The sequence below is a fragment of the Rhinatrema bivittatum genome, chromosome 3 (genome assembly GCF_901001135.1).
Source record: "Rhinatrema bivittatum chromosome 3, aRhiBiv1.1, whole genome shotgun sequence".
NCBI lineage: Eukaryota > Metazoa > Chordata > Amphibia > Gymnophiona > Rhinatrematidae > Rhinatrema > Rhinatrema bivittatum.
In genome coordinates, this window is record NC_042617.1 from 589789376 (window position 1) to 589811876 (window position 22501).

The window sequence follows — 22501 nt, forward strand, 5'->3', positions numbered from 1 at the left end:
GTAGGTGTTGGATAAATGAGCCTGTCTAAGATATTTAAACCCAAATTTTCAAAGGCCCGCACACGTAAACCCCGCTACGTGCACAAGAGCCGGGCCCTGAAACAGAACAGGCTGGGAGGGGGAGGGGGGGGGTGTGGAAAATACTTCTGCTCCAGAGGAGCAGTAAGTAAAAAAAAAAAAAAATTTTCGGCTAGATAGTTAGGGGTTAAGGGTCAGGGTGGAGAGGGGAAGGAAGTTTAGGCAGGGGATAGGGAACTGGGGGAGGCCCAATTGCGTTGCCGCACATATTTATGGAAAATTCGTCCCCATCTCCCCGGGCACGCCGCCCACTCATGCACATGTGGATTTTAAAATCCGTCACACATCAGATTTTACAAGATGCGCCTGCTGGCGTGCACATGGAATAAAATCGGCACGTCCATGTGAGCGATCCTTTTAAAATCGACCCCTTAAGGTATGGTTATGCATGCTATAGATATAATATAATATATACATTTTATACCCCTTTTGAGTAGCAAAATTTTATTTTTTTTCTTCCTTGATTCTTAATGTTCAGTAAGTCTGCAAGCACAAAGTTATCCAGAAAGGGTTAGGCAAATACTCAGTGTACTGAGCAATCCTGCATCAAGTGCGGTGAATAAATGAATATCCGGGTTCTTCTGTATCGGCAGTTTAATATTCTCCCCGTGGGAGGCGCTGAAGAGCTTCTCCTCTTCCTGCTGGGGGAGGAGGGAATGGGCCACAATGTAAATCTTGTGTGGGGCAGAGGATTGGCCAGGATGTTCGGTGCAAAATACCACAAGGAATACCAAAAGAATTTGTCTAACCAACTCCAACTCCTTGGCAGTCCAAATCCCAATACCCACCCTCTTGACAGTCCAACGCCATTGTTTAGTGCCTCTACCCACCTTTAGGCTTTGTATATATTTGTATATAGTACTATTTGTATATAGTACTTTTTATGTAATCAACCCACATATTTATTTCCAAGTTATTTTCTTCCTGTTCCTTGTAAGACATTTACTTGTCACTGTTGTTATTGTTCAAATTGTAAACTGAATTGATCAGTAATTCTGTTACTGGAAAGTCGGTATAGAAAAGTTCTAAATAAATAAATAAATGTTCGGTGCATATCCCTGGTTAGGTTTAAAGTTATCCAGATGAACTCGGGTAACTCTTTGACCATGACCAGGCTTATCTGCTAAATGTAGCCAGCGCTGAGTGTGCGAGCCACCTGGCTGAGTTGAAGTCCTGCTCCTGCACCTCCTCGTTTGTAGCCAGATGACTTATCCGATCATTGGGGGTCGGGGGGGGGGGATGGGGAAGGAATATTTAAAACCCTTATATTTCTCCAGCTAAGTCCCAAATTTAGCTAGACAAACACCTTTGAGTTTTAACCTCAGAGTTTTTAGCACTTTTTTTGCTGTCAAACACACTTATATTATGTACTTGGGGTTTTTTCTGTCAGTCTGTCTGTGATCCTGGTATCACAAGCTGCGACTAGCGGGCAGGCAGACAAACCCGAAGCTGAGCCTGCTGAGAGCTGCTGTGTCTGGGGGGGGAACAGCTGCCGTGCCTGGGAGAGCAGCTGCTGGATTTTATCCTATTGGATAGCTTTCAAGTTCATCTTTAGAGGAGGGAACTCGGATTCACATCCTGCTCACGTTCCTTGTGATCTAGGGCAAGTCACCTTCTCCTCCATTGCCTGAGGAGCCGATGCAATAAGATGCTCGGTAAAACGGGTCCTCGTGCTGAGAGCTCGTCCACCTCTCCTGGGCGCCCGATGTAAAATGAGCTGCTGAGGCAGAAAGGAGGCACTAGGGATAAACTGTGTGACCCTAGCACTGACCTGTATCAGGCACCCAGGAGATATGGAGGAAACGTTTCCTGAACTTCAGGACAGTCCCCCCTCCCCAACAACTAAACAGGCACAGGAAATCCAGGATTTCAGGGACCTTCATTTCAGCGTCAGAATTTGCTTTAAAGACCTGCCATTAAAATTCTTCCAAGGTACACGAGGCTAGGAGAGGGAATTTCGTTGCCCTGTTCCCGTCTGGCACGGGCTTTGAAGACATGCACTACTCCCCCCCCCCCCCCCCCCCCCCCAGCACCAATCCCTACACTCACAAATGCACCCCCCCACCCCATTCTCCCATCTTATGCACAGAATACAATTCCTGCTCTTCCACCGCCTCTCTCGTCCCCCAGCTCCTGCAGAGTTGCAGCCCTGAGCTGCAGAGGATGATGCAGCCTGAGACACCGTCTGTTCATTACTTCCTCTTGCACCCCAGGCCAACAGTGCTGAGTGGAAGTCTCAGCAGAGAATGACAGATCACGTCAGGAGGAGGAAGGCACAAGTGGTTGTATGTTGCAGCCCCCTTCTCAGTGCTCCATACACACAATCTCCCATTCCCCAGATCCATCTGTGCATGTGATTCCCTAATACAGTGCACACACACTCACTCTCTCTCTCACACACACTCACTCTCTCACACACACACACTCTCTCTCACACACACACACACACTCACTCTCTCACACACACACACACACTCACTCACTCTCTCACACACTCTCTCACACTCTCTCTCTCTCACACACACTCACACACACACACTCTGCAGTTTGCAGTGCGTGCACAGAAGCACCGTTCACAGCTCCTCTACTCTAACTCACCCCGGGTCAATCAAAGAGGTTGATCCAGTTATGGTTTTCCCACATGGAAGTCATGGATCTGCAGCTCTGACTACCGAAGAGAAATCAATGGGACAATCACAACTAGAACTCCATGCATGCAATGGATCAAAACTAAGATTGAATTAGTTTGTTCGGTTAACCTCGGTGGCTGCACAAATCGTTCCTGATGGGCATCAATTGCATCCTCACCTGCAAGAGAGAATTAGCAGCCACCTATACGCTCTTCCCCTTGGGGCCTGACAAGCTTGCTGTGGCTGTGCGCTCCTGGCAGCGGGAGGGGCTGAGGGGAAGGGTGGGGAGGATCAACCGAGGTCACCAGCGCTCTTTCAGGCCGATGCAATATCAGTGCACGAAAAATGAGCGTTCAGGATTGAGCACCCACTTTTCTAACGCGGCCCATCCTCCTCTGCTGGGCGTGTACCACCACCATCTGAATGTTGGCGCTTTTGCCTTTTATTAGGAGAAAAGAACAAATTGCTCTGCACTCTTAATATTTTTTTTGGCCACCAAATTCTAGCTTCTTTGAGCTTCCAGTTCAGTCAGAGCCAGGGGCTGAGCCTTCATGCACAGCTAGCCCTGGATTTTTCCTCTTTTTATATTCCCTCTGGGATCAGCCCAGCCGTCACAGTGATGCTCCCCGCCCAGGAGCCCTGCTCCCAGGCTCCATTCCCGCAATCGTGGGCCCTATACACGGCTCCTAGACGTCGTTCTAACCTGATGCTCTCTTCCAGCAGAGGGTTGTGAACACTTCCTCCACGGCATCCCCAGCCCTGGCCAAGAAACGAAACCCAAATGCTGTACACAGCAGTGTGCAGAACTGCCACCAAAAGCTATCGGGCCGGCCTTCTCCTCTTCTTTTAACTGTGCTGTACTGTTACTGCTGTTTAATGGACCCTGGCAGGGCTGCTCTGGGCTTTGACTTAAAAACTCTCTGATTTCTTGCAGGACTTGAGCTGCCTCTTCGAACTGTACCTAGAGCCCCTCCAGAATGAGACGTTCCTCACCCAAGACGAGGTAAGAAGCTCCTGCTGATTCCTGTGCATCCATAGCGGGTGCCTCCTCGGACCTCAATCCCTTGTCATTGATGTTTACCTTAAGGCAGATTTCTCCAAGCCTAAGCCTGTGAATGTTTCTGCTTATGTCGGCTGAATAGGAGCTGGGTGTCCCCCTCTCACAGAGGCCTGGGCACAACTCTTCTAACTTACACCAAACTCTGCAAAACTAGCAGCCGAGGGGGGAAGCATGGTGGCAGGGACGTTCATGCTTCACTTTCACAATTTTGTCTTTTAACAAAAATGAATTGTTGACATTTGTAAATTGCATTCATTTCAACTTAAAATAACCAACATATAAATCTGGTTACAAATCATATATGTTGCATATATAAATTTTAAATAGGTTAGACACTTGTTGAACTTAATTTATCCCATACAGTCCAAAACTAAACTCCATGTTTTGTTAGAATAACCTCCTCTTTCACCTAAACTTTGATCTTCGGGAATAACCTCCTCAATCTTCCAGAAAGCTGCTGTAAATTTTCAGTGCTAAAATCCATCCTGTCTACCTGTGTATCCCTAATCACAGAAAATACAGCCCAACACCGACATCCTGTGCTGACCAGAATTTATCTCTTCCTGAGCAGCTTCAGAGCCCCATGTTGGTCCTGTAGAAAACGGGAATGTTTAGAGAGTCGTGGTGCCTTTTAGTAGACCAGTAAGATTGCTTTGTTTGTTTAGTTATTTATTTGATTTCTGTTCTGCATTTCGGACACTTCGAAGCGGATTAGGAAGCAGGTCCTGTAGTCCATGACATTTCCAGGCCTCGTAGGTCCCTCCTTGAGATGGCTGAAGTTGGAAGCATTTCTAGCAAGGAGATGTTGTGATGCAGAATCTCCCACAACAGGAGGTGTCAAATGGAGATTTAAATTTAGATGGAAAAATCTTCCAAAGGTTGCAAATACAGGTTTCCCTTTATCTAATTTTAAGGTGACTTTTAAAAGCCGGGCGCTCGCATGTAGGACGTGCGTATGTCCACCCGATTTTTAAAAGCCACCCACATGCATGCACAAGTCCCGATGCGTGAATTTCTCACTTTGGACAGAAAAGGGGCAGGGCGTAGGCATTCCAGGACGCAGGGACAAGAGGTGAGTGTGCGACAGTACCTGTGCGCGCACCACCTAAAGTTACTTCTGCTATGGAGGAGGTCTACGTCCTAATAAAACTATTTCCAGGCATCTGTGAAGGGGGTAAGGGGGCTGGGGTAACTGGGGGGGGGGGGTGTGGGTGCAGACTAAAGAACCAGAGGACCTTGGAGACCCTGGCTCTAGGGTGGATGACCTGCTGAAAGTGGTCAGGGCATAGATGTGCGGGGCTGAAACCCTATCTCCTCTGCTGGGTGTGCACAAGCGTAAAATCAGGCGTACGTGTGCGCATGCCCGGCATGGTATGAAACTGCCACCTCTCTGGGCGAGTGCCGATGCATCCCTATGTATAATATATTCTCTATGCAGGATTTAACGACGTGGTTGCATGTCTTACGTGGTATTTGGTTTTCTTTTCCCTTTACGTTTAGATGGAGTCCTTATTCGGAAGTCTACCCGAGATGCTGGATTTTCAGAAAGTGTTTCTGCAGACTCTCGAGGACGGGATTTCCTCATCTTCAGATTTTAACGTGCTGGAAACACCCTCTCAGTTCAGGGTAAATACTGGCTCACCCTGTTCATTGGGGGTGGGGGGAAGGGAATTACAGTTTGATTTTTTTTTTGGTAGATTTTGCTCCCTCTACGAATTATTCTACTATTACTGGTGCATTGAGAGTTATTGGGTTTTGGCTTTTTCCGGGTTTCCAAAAATTGTGAAACGGAAATTTGCCCACTGAATGTAAAGACCCGTTTTATGTCTGCTCAGAATGAAAACTGGCCCAAAAACGAATCCCATACCGTCAGCCAAGAGTACGTACGAGCTGTACTGAGGCAGCAGGTTCTTTCTATAACACACTTGCTATCGCCACCAGAGACTGGGGCAGGTCACGGGGGGGGGTGAGGTACCCTTGGTTTGTGGAGATGGAGGCTCTCCTCGTAGCTTCAGCAGCGGCACACTGAACCGAAGACGTTGAACAGTGGGAGCACCTTGGTTTGTTCCGGGCCTCTCGAGGTCCTGCTGCTTCGGCCTTGTCCTGAACGGAGAGCCATGTCTTGCATGACGCCTGTGCGTCAGCCGGTCGAATTGTCAGGATATCCTTAATGACTGCACATGAGAGACTGTGCTTATTGAATAGGGGGTGCCCTGAAAACACGACTGGCTGGGGACCAGTTTGAGCACCAACAAGTGGAAAAGTAGCAAAGCTGCGCTCAAATTCACTTCACATGAAGACATTCCATGTACGGTATTTAAAGGCAAAGCTATTTTATGGAAAAAGTATACATATTTCAAATTTTGCTTGACAAAAAGTGGCTGACTCAGTTAATTGTAGGAATCCGCAGCTTTTCGGTGTCTCCCATCTCCCACCTTCTCGTGCTTGGTGATGAGAAATGAGCCTGCGTGATGCGTAAGAAATCTTACATTTATTACTGGCACTTGATCCTGTTAGCAAAGACAGTTAGCCAAAGGCACTAACTGATTAAGAAAAGCTATTACAGCACTTAATTTATCATTAGGGCTGTTAACATTTCTAAAGGCCAGCTACAGGTTCAAAGATATGTTTTTGTAAGTGTTAGGGATCTGGAATGCAGGAAGATTTTCACTGCCTGTGGGAACTCTGTGGAATGTTTTCTACACCACAAATGTTTGAAAAAGTCATAGACTAAAATTTTAGGGGATGATTTTTGTGACTTTTTTTCAAAGGGAAATTCCTGACTATCCCACTTACAGTTTTATTGAAATTAACAATTCTCTTAACTTACATTCCCAAAGCCTCTCTTACTCTGCATGTTGGTCTTGATTAGGATTGTGAGCCGCACTGAGAAGGGACTGTTTGTTATGTATTTTTGTGCAGTGCTGTAGAAATGATAAGTAGTAATAGTAGAGACTCCCCGCGGAGCGTCCCTTTGATAGTTCTGCGACCAGTGGAGGACACAGCTCCAAATTCCCAAGCATCCTGTATTCTCCTAGGACAAGCCGGATGGTAGTACTCAACATGGGTGACATCATCGGATGACGCCAGGCACGGAAAACTTATGTCCACGCGGGATCCCACTTCAATCTCTTCTTTGTCCGCGGAGCTTTCGCCTCACAGTTAAGTGAGCGCTTGGCGTGTTCCTTGAAGATGCCGCTGGCGGATGGGGGCACTCGAGACCGGCCCCTGTTGGTTTCTTGCAGGTCGAGGATATTGGGTTCATTGGCGTTGACATCGGCACCGGGGAAAGACCGGGTCAGTACCAGTCACTGTCAATGCATGGTGCCAGGCTCGAGGATGCGCCAGCTCATGCCATGATGCCCCTGCAGCGAGGAGTGCCAATCTTCCATTGATGCTGGGGATCCGCAATTGCCTCCACTGATCCTGTTCAAGAGTAGCTTGGGTACATCCCACTGGTGCTGGATTCATCTGTCTGGTCATTAAGAAAAGATAAATTACTACTTACTGATAATTTCCTTTTCTTTAGGACAGACAGATGAATCCAGCTTCCTGCCGTTGGGCTATGGTCCACCTGCATGGCTAAGAGTTTCCAGGGGTTACTGGTAATTGTTAATCCAGTCCCTAGACTAGCGTTGATACCTGCTTGTCTGAGCTCTTGTTTGAGTACAGAATTGGTGTCTGTTTTTAATCAAGTTTTTTGCTGGTCTGTCCACAGTTGCTTTTGTCAGGCTGATGTCACTGCAGGAGTATATATATTGTGATGTCAGTTTGCTCTGTCTCCACCTGCTGGTAGAGGTACATAGCCCACTGGTTCTGGATTCATCGGTCTGTCCTAAACAAAAGGAAATTATCAGGTAAGTAGTAATTTCTCATTCCAGTACAGAGTGTTGCCGTTTGGGCTAGCGTCGGCCCCACGTGTTTTCACAAAATGCCTGGCCATGATGGGGGTGCCCCTCCGCAGGCTGGGAGTGCATGTTTTTTCCTTTATCTGGACGAATGGCTGGTCAAGAGCATATCTCGGGCAGGAGCCACTCAGTCCATGCACTTGACCATTCGGGTATCAGAGTGGCTAGGGTTCAACATCAGCTACCTGAAGTCCCATCTCATCCCGTCACCTCAATTGGACTTCATAGGAGCCCGCTAGACTTGGCTCAGACAAAAGCCTTCCTGCCACGTTCCAGGGTAGTCACCTTGATGTCCACAGCGGCAGTGATTCAACAGAGTCTGCAGTTGTCAGCTCTGCACCTGTTGAGGCTGTTGGGCCACATGGCCACAACTGTCCATGTTACTCCCTTGGCATGTTTGCACATGCACAGAGCCCAATGGACCCTGAGGTTGTAGTGGTAGCAGGCCACGGAGAACCTCCAGGATCGTATCCGAATCACCCTGTCTCTCCAATACTCTTTGTTCTGGTAATGGGTACTCTCAAATTTGGAACAAGGAATATCCTTCCAAAGTCCCTCTACTGAAATTGTCCTAACCATGGATACATCCACCTTGGGGCGGGGAGCTCCATGTAGAGGGGCTTAGCACTCAGGGCCTCTGGTCCACCCAGGAAGCATGTTGTCAAAGCAATTTCCAGGAGCTACAGGCAATCAGGTTCACACTGTGGGCTTTCAGAGATTGGATCAGGACAACTTTGTTGGATAGCCGAATAGACAACCAAGTAGCCATGTGGTAGTCAATAAGCAAGGAGGCATGGGATCATACCTCCTGTGTCGGGCAGCGGTCCAGATCTGGTCATGGACCTTATCCCATAGGATGGTGCTCAGGGCCATATACCTGGCTGGAATGGAGAATGTGATAGCGGACAGACTGAGTTGTGCCTTCAGACCCTACGAGTGGTCTCTGGTTCAGGGGGTAGTGAACTGGATCTTCCACCTCTGGGGGAGCCCAGATGTGGATCTGTTTATGTCCCCGTGCAACAGAAAGGTGACTCATTTCTGCTCCCTGTATAGGACAGACAGCAAACCAGCCTCTGCCGCCTTTGCCCGCCATTGAGGCAAGGGTCTTTTGTATGTGTATTCTCCGATTTCCCTTAGTGGCGAAGATTCTCTTGAAGCTTCGCAAGGACAAAGGGTCAATATTCTCATAGCCCCTCTTTGATCAAGACAGGTCTGGTTTCTACTTCTTCGGGAGTTGTCCATTTGGAAACCGATCATTCTGGGGACTTCCCCAGAGCTCATCATGCAAGACTGAGGTAGGTTGTGGCATCCCAACCTCCAGGCTCTGTTGCTCACAAGCTGTATGTTGAGAGATTAATTCTGCAACTGCTCGATCTCTCAGAGGATGCATCTCAGGTCCTGGTAGCTTTCAGAAAGCCTTCCACTAGAAAGTCCTATGGACTGAAATGGAGGAGGTTTTCCATGTAAGGAAGGTCCTGGATCCATTCTCCTGGCCCACACAAACTGCTCGTTTACCTTCTACACCTATTGGAGGCTGGCTTGAAAACAAACTCCATTAGGTTTCATCTGAGTGCAGCTGGCGCATATCATCACGGTGTAGATGGTTCGCCCATCTCTGTACAGCCTATAGTTGTATGTTTCATGCGGGGCTTGCTGCAATTGAACCTAGCCTAAGGCCTCCTGCTGTGTCTTGGGACCTCAACGTGGTGCTAGCTCAGCTGATGAAAGCTCCTTTTGAGTCACTGTGCTCCTGTGACCTGAAGTACCTGATCTGGAAGGTCATTTTTGGTGGTGGTCAGCGAGCTCCAGGCCTTATTGACTTATCCACCTTACACTTTTTTTCATGACATGGTGGTCTTGCATATGAAGCCTAAATTCCTGCCTAAGGTTGTGACGGATTTCCATCTTAAGCAGTCAATCATCTTGCCAATATTCTTTCCCAGGCCCCATTCGCACCAAGGTGAACGAGCACTGCACAGTTGGTACTGCAAGTGAGCCGTAACCTTCTATCTGGAGCGTACAGAAGCCTATAGACTGTCCACCCAATTTTTTTTTCTTTTGATAAGAATAGGTGGATGTTGCGGTTGCCGAACAGACACTATCCAGTTGGCTAGTAGATTGCATCTCATTCTGTTATGCCCAGGTGGGATTTCTTAGGGGCCATGGGCTCATTCTATCAGAGCCATGGCAGCCTTGGTGGCCCACTTGTGAGCAGTTCCCATGGAAGAGATCTGCAAGGCTGCGACGTGGAATTCTCTCCACATATTCACATTCAATTACTATCTGGATAGGGATGGCCAATGCAACAATAGGTTCAGCCAGTCTGTCCTCCGGAACCTGTTTGAGGTGTAGAACCCAACTCTCCTAACTTATGGCCCATTGTTTGGGTTCAGGCTGTCTCCAGCTCTGTTACCGACAGCACGTGTCCGTGGGCACCTGGTTGGGTGACTGTTGGTCTCTTTTTGTGTTGGGGAGCAGCCTGTAGCTAGGGTTTCACCCGTGTGTGAGGACTACCATCCTGCTTGTCTTCAGAGAAAGCAGAGTTGCTTGCCTGTAACAGGTGTTCTCCTAGGACAGCAGCATGTTAGTCCTCACGAATCCCACCCACCACCCCGTAGAGTATGTGGTGTAGTGCATGCTGGGCCTGCTTAGTGGGCCTAGTCAGAGTTCCAGAAACTTTGACATAAGTTTTCTGTGCCGGGTCCATCCGATGATGTCACCCATGTGTGAGGTAAGCAGCCCATTCTCCCCATCCCATTCCTGCCCCTCTTTGATATAGGTAAAATTGCTCACCTGTCATACAGTAAAGCCATATATATATATATATATGGACTGCTTTGAAATGAATGTATCTGGGTGAATATAAGAACAGGCCATACTGGGTCAGACCAAGGGTCCATCAAGCCCAGCATCCTGTTTCCAACAGTGGCCAAGCCAGGGCACAAGAACCTGGCAGGATCCCAAGGGGTAGATGGATTTCAAGCTTCTTATCCCAAGAATAAGCAGTGGATTTCTGCAACGCCACCTTAATGGTTAATGGACGTTTCCTCCAGGAACTTGTCCAAACCTTTTTTTAAATGCAGCTACACTAACTGCACTAACCACATCCTCTGGCAACATATTCCAGAGCTTAATTGTGCATTGAGTGAAAAAAAATATTTTCTCTTATTAGTTTTAAATGATTTACCCAGTAATTTCATTGTGTGTCCCCTCATTTTTGTACTTTTTGAAAATAGTAAACAACTGATTAATGTTTACTCGTTCGTTCCACTCATTATTTTATAGACTTCTCTCACGTCTCCCCTCAGCCGTCTCTTCTGCAAGCTGAAGAGTCCTAACCTCTTTTATTATATAAAAACTTGAGAAAATTGCCCCCTTTAAGGGTTAAAAAAAAAAAGGACGTTGAAGCTGACACAGTGAAAATGCTACAATGGGCCAAGTAAGCAAGAAGGGTTGTGTACCCTGATGCAGTGGCATGCTGGAGTGAAATAATCCTTCTGCCTGCATAAAGCTCTGAGGCCCTGTGTGGGTGAGAAGCTGTTTTTCTACCACCTCAGGGTTGCAATTAAGTTGTATGATGAAGATTAGCAGAAACACACGTTCCTTCTTGCAGAAATGTCCGTTTACCCTTCTTCTGGCGACTGGAGCCCTTTAAATAGTGAAGTGATTTCCATGTAACTTGTGGGTAGATGGATAAGAAGTGGTGTCCTGCTGTGCGCCTTGCCATTATCGGAGTAGCCCATATCAGCTGTCATGTTTGAAATGACAAAAGAGCCTTTTTCTGGACGTATTAGTGCAGTGGAGCCCTGCTGAGGATGTCGAGGATCAAAAGCACAGCGCTTTCAGTGGCGAGATGTGCATCAGTATATTGAAGGAAAAGATGAACGGCTTGGAAGAACATACGAATAGAGCATCAGAGCCGTGCTGGATTAAACCAGTGGCCAGTCCGAGTCCCTTGATAGTACCTGGCCATTCTTAATAAAAAGATCCATTCTGAGCTGTTCAGTCCCAGAGGAAGTGGCGATCCCCACGTCTACCTGGCTTATGGTTGTCAATGAACCTGGCCTCGAGAAATTTGTCCAAACATTTTTTGTTGTTTATTTACTAATTTTTGCTATACCGATATTCAAGACAAGTCTTATCGTACCGGTTTACATCAAACAAGGGAAAAACCATGTAAACGTGTGGAGAGAGAAAGTTACATATAACAGGGGTGAAGAACTTGGAACAAGTCGGAAATGGGAACTTATTTTTAACATAGGGCTAGAATGAAAGTGAAAACAATTTAACTTGAAATAAATTTAGCATAAACAATGATTAACATCAAGTAGCTTATCAAGAATGTGATGAGGAATTGTAATCAAATCTTGAGGATCTCGGAGGAAGACTGTATCAAATAGGTGACTGCATTAAGAGTCAGTATTCGTAGCTTAGTGTTATAAGCCCAACTATACTATTAACCTTGATCACATCTTCAGGAAAATAAAATTCCACTGCCTAATTGTGTTCCTTGAAAAAATGCTTTCTTAAATTTTGTTCTAAATTTGCCACCACTGGAGGTCCCCTTAGTCCTAGTCCTGTTAACCTGTTTCACCCCATCTCGTATCATCTCCTCTCTGTTGTCTCTTCAAGCGGAAGGGCATGGCGGCTGATATTGAAGTTACTGTGGTTAAATAACGAGAGCCCCTGCTTACCTTGTTAAACAAGCGATGGCCCTGATACAGGGAGAGACGTTTCTTGATCCTCATAAACCACCTTCCCGCTTCTTGAGCTCAGTCCAGTCTTTGTTCTACTCTGAACTCTTTTTTTTTTTTTAAATGCTGTCTCTCCTGACCCAATGGATTTGTGTTTGCCAAAATATGGGAGACAGCATTAGACTTCAACAGATTTGCCCAGTAAAACTTGAATGGTTGAGGTACCCTAGGTCATTAATTTTGGTCCTATCCTGCTATTCCATGCTTTTGGGACCATCTCTTGGGTTCCCTGCAAAGGGCCTTCTCTTTGCTAACGTCCAGGGGGCGGGGGAATATACTATGAGTCAGGGAAGCTTGCTTGCTGGGGATGTGTTGGGCTTGGAGAAATACGCTGCATGCATTAATTCAGTTGGAGGATTTGGATCCCATGCAATCCTTTAAAACTAAGCTACGGTTTTTGGAGATGTGAGAGAAACATTGACAGTCTCCCAAGGCAAGGAGTACTGGGATTAATTATAATGAATTGTTTTAAGAGTGCAATAATTGGGGACAATGTTGAGATCTTTCTGTTTTCTTTACTCTTATTACAGAGATGTTTGACGTCTACTGTGGATCTTTGGAATTTGGGGAACAGAGGGGTGGGCGGGCGGGAGGATGTGATGACTGTTTATGATTCTATGTGAGGGTTTTACTAACACACAAAATATTCTTTGTTTATTGTTAACCTGTAATTGATCTGGTATGCATAAGTGCCAGATGTTTGTAGGGAGGCTTCAATAAAAAGTTTGAACACACAAAACCTGAACGGTTTCTTCATGTAGATTGAAACAGCAGTCAGCACATGCACGGCAGCTATCAATTATGTATTTACCAGAACGCTGTTAGACTTTACCACACATCGGGGCAGATTTTAATACCTACGCCCGATTTTATAACATGCGCGCGCTGCCGCGTGCATGTTATAAAATCCGAGGTCGGCGCGCGCAAGGGGGTGGACACTTGTGCACCTTGCGTGAGCCGAGCCCTAGGGAGTCCCGATGGCTTTCCCTGTTCCTGCCAAGGTCGCTCTGAAATCGGAGCGGCCTCGGAGGGAACTTTCCTTCCGCCCCCCCCCCCCACCTTCCCCTCCCCCCATACCTTTTTGTTTTGCAAGTTGCACCTGCCTCTGGGCTTGCGTGCGTGGCCAGGCCTATGCAAAACAGGCTCAGCGCGCGTAGGGCTTTTAAAATCTGCCCCACTATTTCTATTGCTCTCAGGGCTGTAAGAAATGTGAATGGTTGAAGAGTGCGTGAAACGTAGAGTTGGGTGAGAAGGGAGATGGGGAAAACCCTAGATTTTCACTCGGCTCTAGTAGTGCTGGTGTTAAAGTTGGATTAGGAATCCAAAACCTGAAAGGTGAGAGACAGTGAGTAGAATATTTGTGTTATATATAATGACTGATGCTGAGTAGGTCATGATATGATGACTGTAGGAGTCATCGGTCTCTTGATCCATGAGATACTATGATCAACCTTTCTCCTGTGAAGTTACTCAATTTAAGATACCGTTTCTTACCTTTAAAACATGAGCACGTGAGAGAGTGGTCTGCTGAAATGTTTTGGGAGCACACACACGGGTCGCACGGTTCCTACCCTGAGGTTCTAGGCCACACCCACAAGATCTGGAAATATCTTCTGCCTGTGCTCTCCTCCCTCACTGCTGACCTGTGTATGTTTGTTTTCTTTTTTTTTTTTGTCTTTCAGAAATTACTGTTTTCCCTTGGAGGTTCTTTCCTGTATTATGCTGACCATTTTAAGCTTTACAGTGGCTTCTGTGCAAATCATATCAAAGTCCAGAAAGTTCTAGAAAGAGGTAAAGACTGTTTCTCACTTAAGTTGCACGAGCTGTTTTGTACTGCACGACCTCGCTGGATTCAGTGCTCCTCTATGAAGAAGGATCTTTCTCTGGCAAATGGAGCCCCTCCCTGTTTTCTTCATAGCTCTTACAGGCCAATTCAATAATCTGAGCATTAAGAAACCAAACGCTGGTTTTCAGTTCATATTTTTAATGCTCAGGTTACATTCGTTTTTATAGCTCTCGATGCAGTAAGCTAATGCTATGCAAATGCATCAGGAGGTAAAAAAAAAAAACAAACAAACCACACATTAACTGTAAAATATGCATTCGGCACAGAGCGAACGCACCTTTTAAGTCGGGGGGTAGGGGGAGGCATCTCTGACAGGCAGATTGTGTCGGTAGCAGCCACCACCTGTAAGCCAGGTAAGTATTGATTTCATCCAGTTATCTGGCAGTGGTTCGTCGCTGCTTAGCTGCATGAGTACTTGTGGGCCGATACAGTAAAAGTCGCGCTCTTCCGGCACACGCACAGGCCAGTGTCCTATTCGTGCGATACAGTAAATTAGGACAGGAGCGGCGGCTGTCAGCGGGTTTGACAGCCGACGCTCAATTTTGCCGGTGTCTGTTCTCAAACCCGCAGACAGCCACGGGCTCGGAAACAGGACGCCGGTAAAATTGAGTGTCCGGTTTTCGAGCCGCGGGCCGATTTCAAAATTTTTTTTTTTTTTTAACTTTCGGGACCTCAGACTTAATATCGCAGAGGTAAACTTCCCTTCCTGTTGATTACTTGTGGACTTTGTATGTCCACGTATCCCTCGTTGCAGGGAGGATGTGTGAAGGTGGTTATTCCCAGATCAGATAAAGGAATGTTTAGGTTAAAAGGCCTCACAGCTTTTTTTTTTATTTTCTGTCTCTTCTGACTACTTTTCTATGTAAAGCTGATTCATTCTTCCAGTATATAAAGAGGATGTGAAAATGAATTGTAGGCCATAATGGGAGATTTCAGTTACCCTGATTTTGATTGGGGAAATCTCATCAGGATATGCCAGGGAGGTAATATTTCTAGGTGTCATAAATAACTGTTTCATGGAGCATCTGGTTCTGGAAGTGAGGAGAGAGGAGCCTACTCCAGATCTAAGATGCTTATGTGACCCCAGTGGCCTAATGGATAAGGTACTGGCCTTCTAAGCCTGGGATTGTGGGTTCAAGTCCCACCTGGGGTGGGTTGTGATGTTTTGTGGGGGTGGAAGGGAAATAGAACCAAAAGGTTACTAAGGGCCAAGAGTAACAGATAAGTATGAGGAAAAAAAAGTGCGAAACTTGCTGGGCAGACTGGATGGGCCGTTTGGTCTTCTTCTGCCGTGATTTCTATGTTTCTAATCCTCACTGTGATTCAGGAGGTAATGGTGGTGGGGCTGCTAGGCTATGGTGATCATAATATAATCAAATGTAACTTAATTGCTGAAGGAAGGAAATTAAGGAAAAATATTGCAGTAGCATTTAATTTAAACAAGGGACACTATGATAAAAATGAAGAAGTTAATTAGAAAAATTAAAGGGAGCAGTTGCAAAGGTTAAGTTTGCAGGTGATGTGAATGTTTAAAAACAGCATCTGGGAAGCCTTGACTAAGTGTTTTCTATGCATTAGAAAGGTAGAAATAGAGACGTGCAAGAGGCTATTAAAGCCAAAAGGACATCATTCAAAAACTGGAAGGTGGAGCCAGTTGAAGAAAATAGGAAAGCCCTGGCAAGTTAGATGTAAAGTATGTGATAAGGCAAGGCAAAGAGAATTTGAAAAGAAGCTTGCCAGAGAGGCAAAAACTTAAAAACTGTCACACACATTTGAAGCAAGACGCCTTTGAGGGAGTCTATTGGACCACGTAGCTGACAAAGCAAGGCTACGACAGAAAAACTAAATGAATTCTTTGCTTCGGTCTTTACTGAGGAGGATATCAGGGAGACACCTCTGCCAGAAACTTTCTTTGAGGCTGATGATTCAGTTCCTCTGAAAAAAATCACGATGAACCGGGAAGAGGTAATAGAACAGATCGACAAACTAAAAAGTAACAAATCACTGGGACTGGATGGTATACGCCCCATAGATCTGAAATTACAGATTTACTAGTAATCTTTAACTTCTCATTCAAATCAGCTACAGCACCTCAGGATTGGAGGGTGCCCAACCTAACACCCATTTTTAAAAAGTGCTTCAGGGAGTGATCTAGGAAACTACAGATCAGTGAGCCTGACGTCTCTTCTGGGCAAAACAGTAAAAGCTATTCTGAAGAACAAAATTACTGGCCACCTGGATAGAAACAGACTAATGGGGCAGAACTAATATGGATTTAGGAAAGGGAAGTTTTGTCTTATAAATCTTAAGATTTCTTTTGAAGAGATTAACATATATGTGGACAAGGGTGAGTCAGTTGACAGTGTATCTGGATTTTCAGGAAGCATTTGACTAAGTCCTTCATGAGAGACTCATCAGGAAATTAGAGTCGTGGGATAGGAGGTGATAATGCTGTTGTAGATTGGTAACTGGCTAATGATAGGACATGAAAAGTAGGACTCAATGGTCATTTTTCTCAATGGTGGAAGGTAAAGTGTGGCATCTGTACTGGAACTGGTGGTCTTTAATATAAATGATCCAAAAAAGGAAATGGTGAGTGAGGAAATCAAATTTCCAGATGACACAAAATTATTCAAAATTTATTAGATCACAAGCTAATTTTGAAGAATTGCAAGAGAACCTTGGAAGATTAGGGGGAATTGGGCATCTAAATGGCAGCAGGAATTTAATGTGGACAAGTACAAAGGTGATGCATATAGGGAAGAATAATCCAAGCTGTAGGCGTGCAATGCTAGGTTCCATATTAGGTATCACCATCCAATAAAGGATCTTGGCATCCTCAGCTCATTGTGTGGCAGTGGTCAAAACGCAAATAGAATGTGAGGTATTATTAGGAAAGGAATGGAAAATAAGAGGATATTATAGGGAAGAATAATCCAAGCTGTAGGCGTGCAATGCTAGGTTCCATATTAGGTATCACCACCCAATAAAGGATCTTGGAATCCTCAGCTCATTGTGTGGCAGTGGTCAAAACGCAAATAGAATGTGAGGTATTATTAGGAAAGGAATGGAAAATAAGAGGATATTATAGGGAAGAATAATCCAAGCTGTAGGCGTGCAATGCTAGGTTCCATATTAGGTATCACCACCCAATAAAGGATCTTGGAATCCTCAGCTCATTGTGTGGCAGTGGTCAAAACGCAAATAGAATGTGAGGTATTATTAGGAAAGGAATGGAAAATAAGAGGATATTATAGGGAAGAATAATCCAAACTGTAGGCGTGCAATGCTAGGTTCCATATTAGGTATCACCACCCAATAAAGGATCTTGGAATCCTCAGCTCATTGTGTGGCAGTGGTCAAAACGCAAATAGAATTTGAGGTATTATTAGGAAAGGAATGGAAAATAAGAGGATATTATCGTGCTTCCAACAGCACCTTGAGTATTATGGGAAGTTCTGCTTGCCCCTTCTCAAAACAATATTCTGGAATTAGAAAAGATTCAGAGAAGAGCAACTAAAATGACAAAGGGGATGGAACTGCTGCTCTATGAGGAAAGACTGAGCAGGTTATGGAGAAGAGACATCGGAGAGAAGATATGTAGAAGTCTATAAAATCTTGAGTGGGGTGGAATGGGTAAACTGAAAATGTAATTGTTGCCTAATAGTAGGGCTAGGGGACATGCCATGAAACAAAGCAAATCTGAGACTATTTTTCAGTAGGTGTACAATTAAACGTTTAAAATGTATTGCCAGAAGATGTGATGAAAGTAGTTAGCATAGCTGGGTTTAAAAAGAAAAAGTCTGTAAAGCATTATTAGCCATCTGGACTTGGGAAAGCCACTGATATCCCTGGATATGAGCAAGGAGGACCGGATCTATTTGTGATTCTGCTGGATTGGCCACTGTCTGAGACGAGATGCTTGATGGACCTTTGGTCTGAGCCAAAATGGCATTTCTAATGTTCTTAAATAAGGTTTGACTGGAGGAGGATGTGACGTCATCCTAGCAAATGGCTGGTTAACCCCGCGGCTCTCGCCAGACATCAGCTTAATCGCCTGACATCGGGTACCCTGACTAGTGCTTAGTGTCGCAAAGACCTCTCCCGCTCGTGGGAATCCCGGCAGATGTCGCACAAAAGGAAACCGGTAGATTTAAAAAAGTTTTCTTATAATAAATTGCCGGTAGAAGGAGAGCCCCTAGGTGACAATATGGCGGGCGCAGGGCTCGAGGCGGCGGAAATCGTGGGGGAGGGCACGGACGGCCCGGCGGACGACAGCGCGATCCCCACTAAGGGGGAGATGAAGGGCTGGTTTGCCGAAATAAAATCCGAAATCGCGGCGAAAACTGAGGTCATTATGACCTCTATTGAAGAGCTCAAGGAGGACCTTGCCGAACATGGCCGCCGCCTTTTTGAGGTTGAAACTCGAGCGGAAACAAATAGCGCGGACCTGAAGGAACAGCAAGCAACGTTACATACCCTGCAAGATGACATGGAACGCCTGAGAGACAAAATGGAGGATTTAGAAAACCGGTCTCGGCGCCATAATCTTCGGTTTCGGGGCATCCCGGAGGGCCCTGAGTATACTGACTGCCTGGATACTGTGGCACAGATTAGCACCATGCTCCTTGCTGCAGGCGCGGGAACCGCTACCCCGGAGCAGGTGGTGGAAGTGAAAATTGCACGTGCCCACAGAGTTTATGGCCCCCGGGTGAATAATCTGCCTAAGGACATTATTGCTTGTTACCACGAATTTGCTGTTAAAGATAAAATCGCTAACATAGCTCGGCAGCAACCCAGCTGGAAATGGCGGGGCCATGAGGTCATGATTTTTGTCGATCTCTCACCTATTACGATAAAGAAGAGGCGGGACTTTAAACCAGTCACGGACCTCCTACGCAAGGAAAATATCAGGTACAGGTGGCTGTTCCCATTTGGGATCAACTTTTCTCTGAAAGGTGAAGCTCATAGGGCGAAAACGCCGGCGGAGGCCTCCACAATCTTGCGTGCAGCAGGATACCCTGAGATCCTGGGCTTAAATGTTCTTCCAAAGCAACCTGTGCGGAATGAGGGCTCTCAGCGTTGGCAACGGGTGACCAGAGGAGATAAACGGCTGCGGCGGCAGCCAGATTCATTGCCACAGAGCTGAGCTTGAGCTGGGTGAGATAACAAGGGAGCTGATTTGGGCTAATTGATTCTCTCTGCGCCGCAGTACGGATGCAGTCCAGTACTGGACGACCAACCTGGACATAAGGTGCAGGTTCCAGTTATGGCAGCTTACAATATGGACCGGATTGTTTACAGTTGTGCCCTTCCTGGTTCTTATTAACATTTTCATGCTCTGCTGTAAAGTTCTGAGTTATACAGTTTAATGGTTGGGGATGCTCTAATATGTCAGAAACTGTTTTATTAAAAGTCTTAGATGTCAATGGGGGACGGCTATGAAGGGATGATTGACTCCTCCCTTATTCAGACAGCATGGCCCTGGACTAGGGAACAGGCTGTGGGGGAGGTGGGAAAGCGGGGAGGGTTGTTAGAGGGTAGAACCTCTTATATGACTTTTGCAAAGGAGGACACTTGGTACACAGAGACTCACAGACTAACTATTACTCTGGAATGGCGGGGACAGCAGGTGACATTCATGGGGCTCCTAATATCTGGCTTTTTCTTACCATGACGGCCTTCAATATTATGTCCCTCAATGTAAAGGGACTGAATTCACCTTACAAACGGCAATCTCTGTTCGATGACTTACATTTCCATCACACTAAGATTGCCTTTGTACAAGAAACCCATTTAAAGAAGAGATATGAGCGTTTACTTAAACATTCTAGCTTTCCTAGACAGTACTGGGCTGCTAGGCCTTTGGCACGAAAGTACTTGGGCGTGGGGATTTTAATGCATAAAGATCTGATATATGAAGAAATCTTATGCCGGGCGGACCCGGAGGGAAGACACCTCTTATTGGTTATTGCTATTGGGGGGGAAAAATACACCCTCATTAGTTCATATGGCCCTAATGTGGGGCAGGGTATCTACCTGGATGGACTGTCGCGGCTTATTGACCTGTGGGCAGAGGGCCACATAATCTTGGGCGGTGATTTTAATTTGACCGCAGACCCTCGATTGGATAACTCTCACTCTAAATCACTGCTTAGTCGGCGGGAGCGCCAGGTTTTCCGCCGTTTCTTAAGGCATCATGGTTTAGTTGATGTGTGGAGGGTCTGGCATCCTAAATCTAGGAATTACACCTTCTTTTCTAAAGTACATAAAACATACTCGCGTATCGATTACTTGTTAGTAGACAAGGGTTGTTGTGCTCAGGTTATCGCCCCGTCCCTGGGCCCGATTACATGGTCTGATCATGGTCCTGTGTTTATGGATTTCCATTTCTCTGGGTATGATAAAGGCCAAAAGTATTGGAGACTTAATGACAGTCTCCTTGAAGATGAGGATTTTTGCACCCAACTATATGGGGATATTCAGGAATATTTCCAACTTAATGAGGCCCCTAATATTGCCCCCACAGTTTTATGGGATTGTCTAAAAGCGGTGCTGCGAGGCAAGCTTATTGCAAGGGGTGCTTACGTCAAGAAATGTAAACAAAGGGAAAAAGTTGATGTCTTAATGCACTTGCAACGACTGGGGCGTGAGCATTTGGTTACTGGGTCCGAGAGTCTCTTAGAGCAAATAGATGCTCTGCGCCAGCGCTTGGCAGATTTGGAAGCGGCGTCTATAGCATATAACTTGACTCGCAGCAAGCAGCTATACTATGAAGGGGGAAACAAGGCAGGTAGACTGTTGGCAAGAAAATTGAAGGTTCAACAGGCCCAGACTACTATTGTAAAATTAAAGGACGAACATGGGACAATGTTAACCTCCAATGCAGACATCCGGAAACAATTTCTCCGCTTTTACACGGAACTCTATGCTCCTAAACCTGCTACCTCTCAGGAGGAGCTGGAGGCCTACTTTCACCATATAACCTTACCGCAAGTCTCCTCGGAGGCCCAATTATTCTTAACCCGGGACATCACCGCAGCGGAGGTGACTTGGGCCATCAAGTCGTTGAAATTGGGCAAGTCGCCCGGACTCGATGGCTACACGGCTACATTTTATAAGAAATTTATTACGCTATTGGTCCCACCGTTGGTTACCCTATTTAATTCATTGCAGGGGCCGGTCGCGCTCTCCCGGGAGGATAATATGGCTGGGATAACACTGCTGGTGAAACCGGGCCGTGACCCCACCGTGTGCGGTTCTTATCGTCCCATTTCCTTAATTAATCTTGATATGAAATTGTTAGCGAAAATTTTAGCTAATAGACTTAATGCTTCCCTACCCGGTTTGATTCATCCCGATCAATCTGGCTTTATTCCCGGTCGTATGGCGTCAGATAATGTCCGCAAAACGGTTGATGCCATGGGATGGGCTCGCTCGCACGACATTCCAATGCTCCTGTTAGCCATCGATGCCGAAAAGGCTTTCGACTATGTGCATTGGCCATTTTTGTTTCACACCTTGCGATTATTTAATTTAGGGGACAAGTTTATTACTTGGATTCAAAAATTATATGACGCCCCCACAGCTTGCTTAAAGATTAATGGGGGGTATTCATCTCCTTTTGCGGTTGGTAGAGGGACACGACAGGGATGTCCGCTTTCCCCCTTACTTTTTGCGCTCTTTTTGGAGCCTTTTGCTCATCACATTCGGGCTAATCCCTTGATTACTGGTGTGCGGGTGGGAGACTTTTCTTCCAAAATGTCTCTTTTTGCAGATGACATTTTGTTCACCATTGCTGACCCCCTTTGCTCTTTACGGGCCGTCTCAGCAGAGCTAGATGCCTTTAGCAAGGTTTCGGGGTTCTCTGTTAACTGGGATAAATCGGAACTGTTAAATGTCACTGCATCCTCTGACCTGCGGGCCCAAGTTGCCATCGAGTTCCCTTTTAAGTGGGCTATTCACAAACTGAAGTATTTGGGGGTCTATTTAGGTACGGAACAGGATCTTTTTCACTTGAATTACATACCGCTTATGGACAGAATCTATAAAGACCTGGAGGAGTGGGACAGGTATCACATTTCCTGGCTGGGGAGACTAGCTGTGTTACAGATGAACATTTTGCCTCGGATGCTGTATTTACTACAGACATTACCCATAGTTATTCCGGTTAAGCTGCTAGATAAATGGCAAAAGAGGCTTAATAAATACTTATGGAAGGGGAG

General features: G+C 46.0%; 1 protein-coding gene and 1 non-coding gene across 2 annotated transcripts in view; both read left to right on the forward strand.

The window, feature by feature from the left end:
- Positions 1-22501, forward strand: part of TIAM2 (T cell lymphoma invasion and metastasis 2) — a 486712-nt gene that overhangs the window by 383847 nt on the left and 80364 nt on the right. Inside the window, exons 18-20 of the mRNA XM_029596699.1 lie at positions 3643-3711; positions 5269-5394; positions 14113-14221. Coding sequence (XP_029452559.1) covers positions 3643-3711; positions 5269-5394; positions 14113-14221 — 304 coding nt within the window. The remainder of the gene's footprint in view (positions 1-3642; positions 3712-5268; positions 5395-14112; positions 14222-22501) is intronic.
- TRNAR-UCU lies at positions 15357-15429 on the forward strand. The gene has a single exon. It is a non-coding gene; the product is annotated as a tRNA-Arg (tRNA).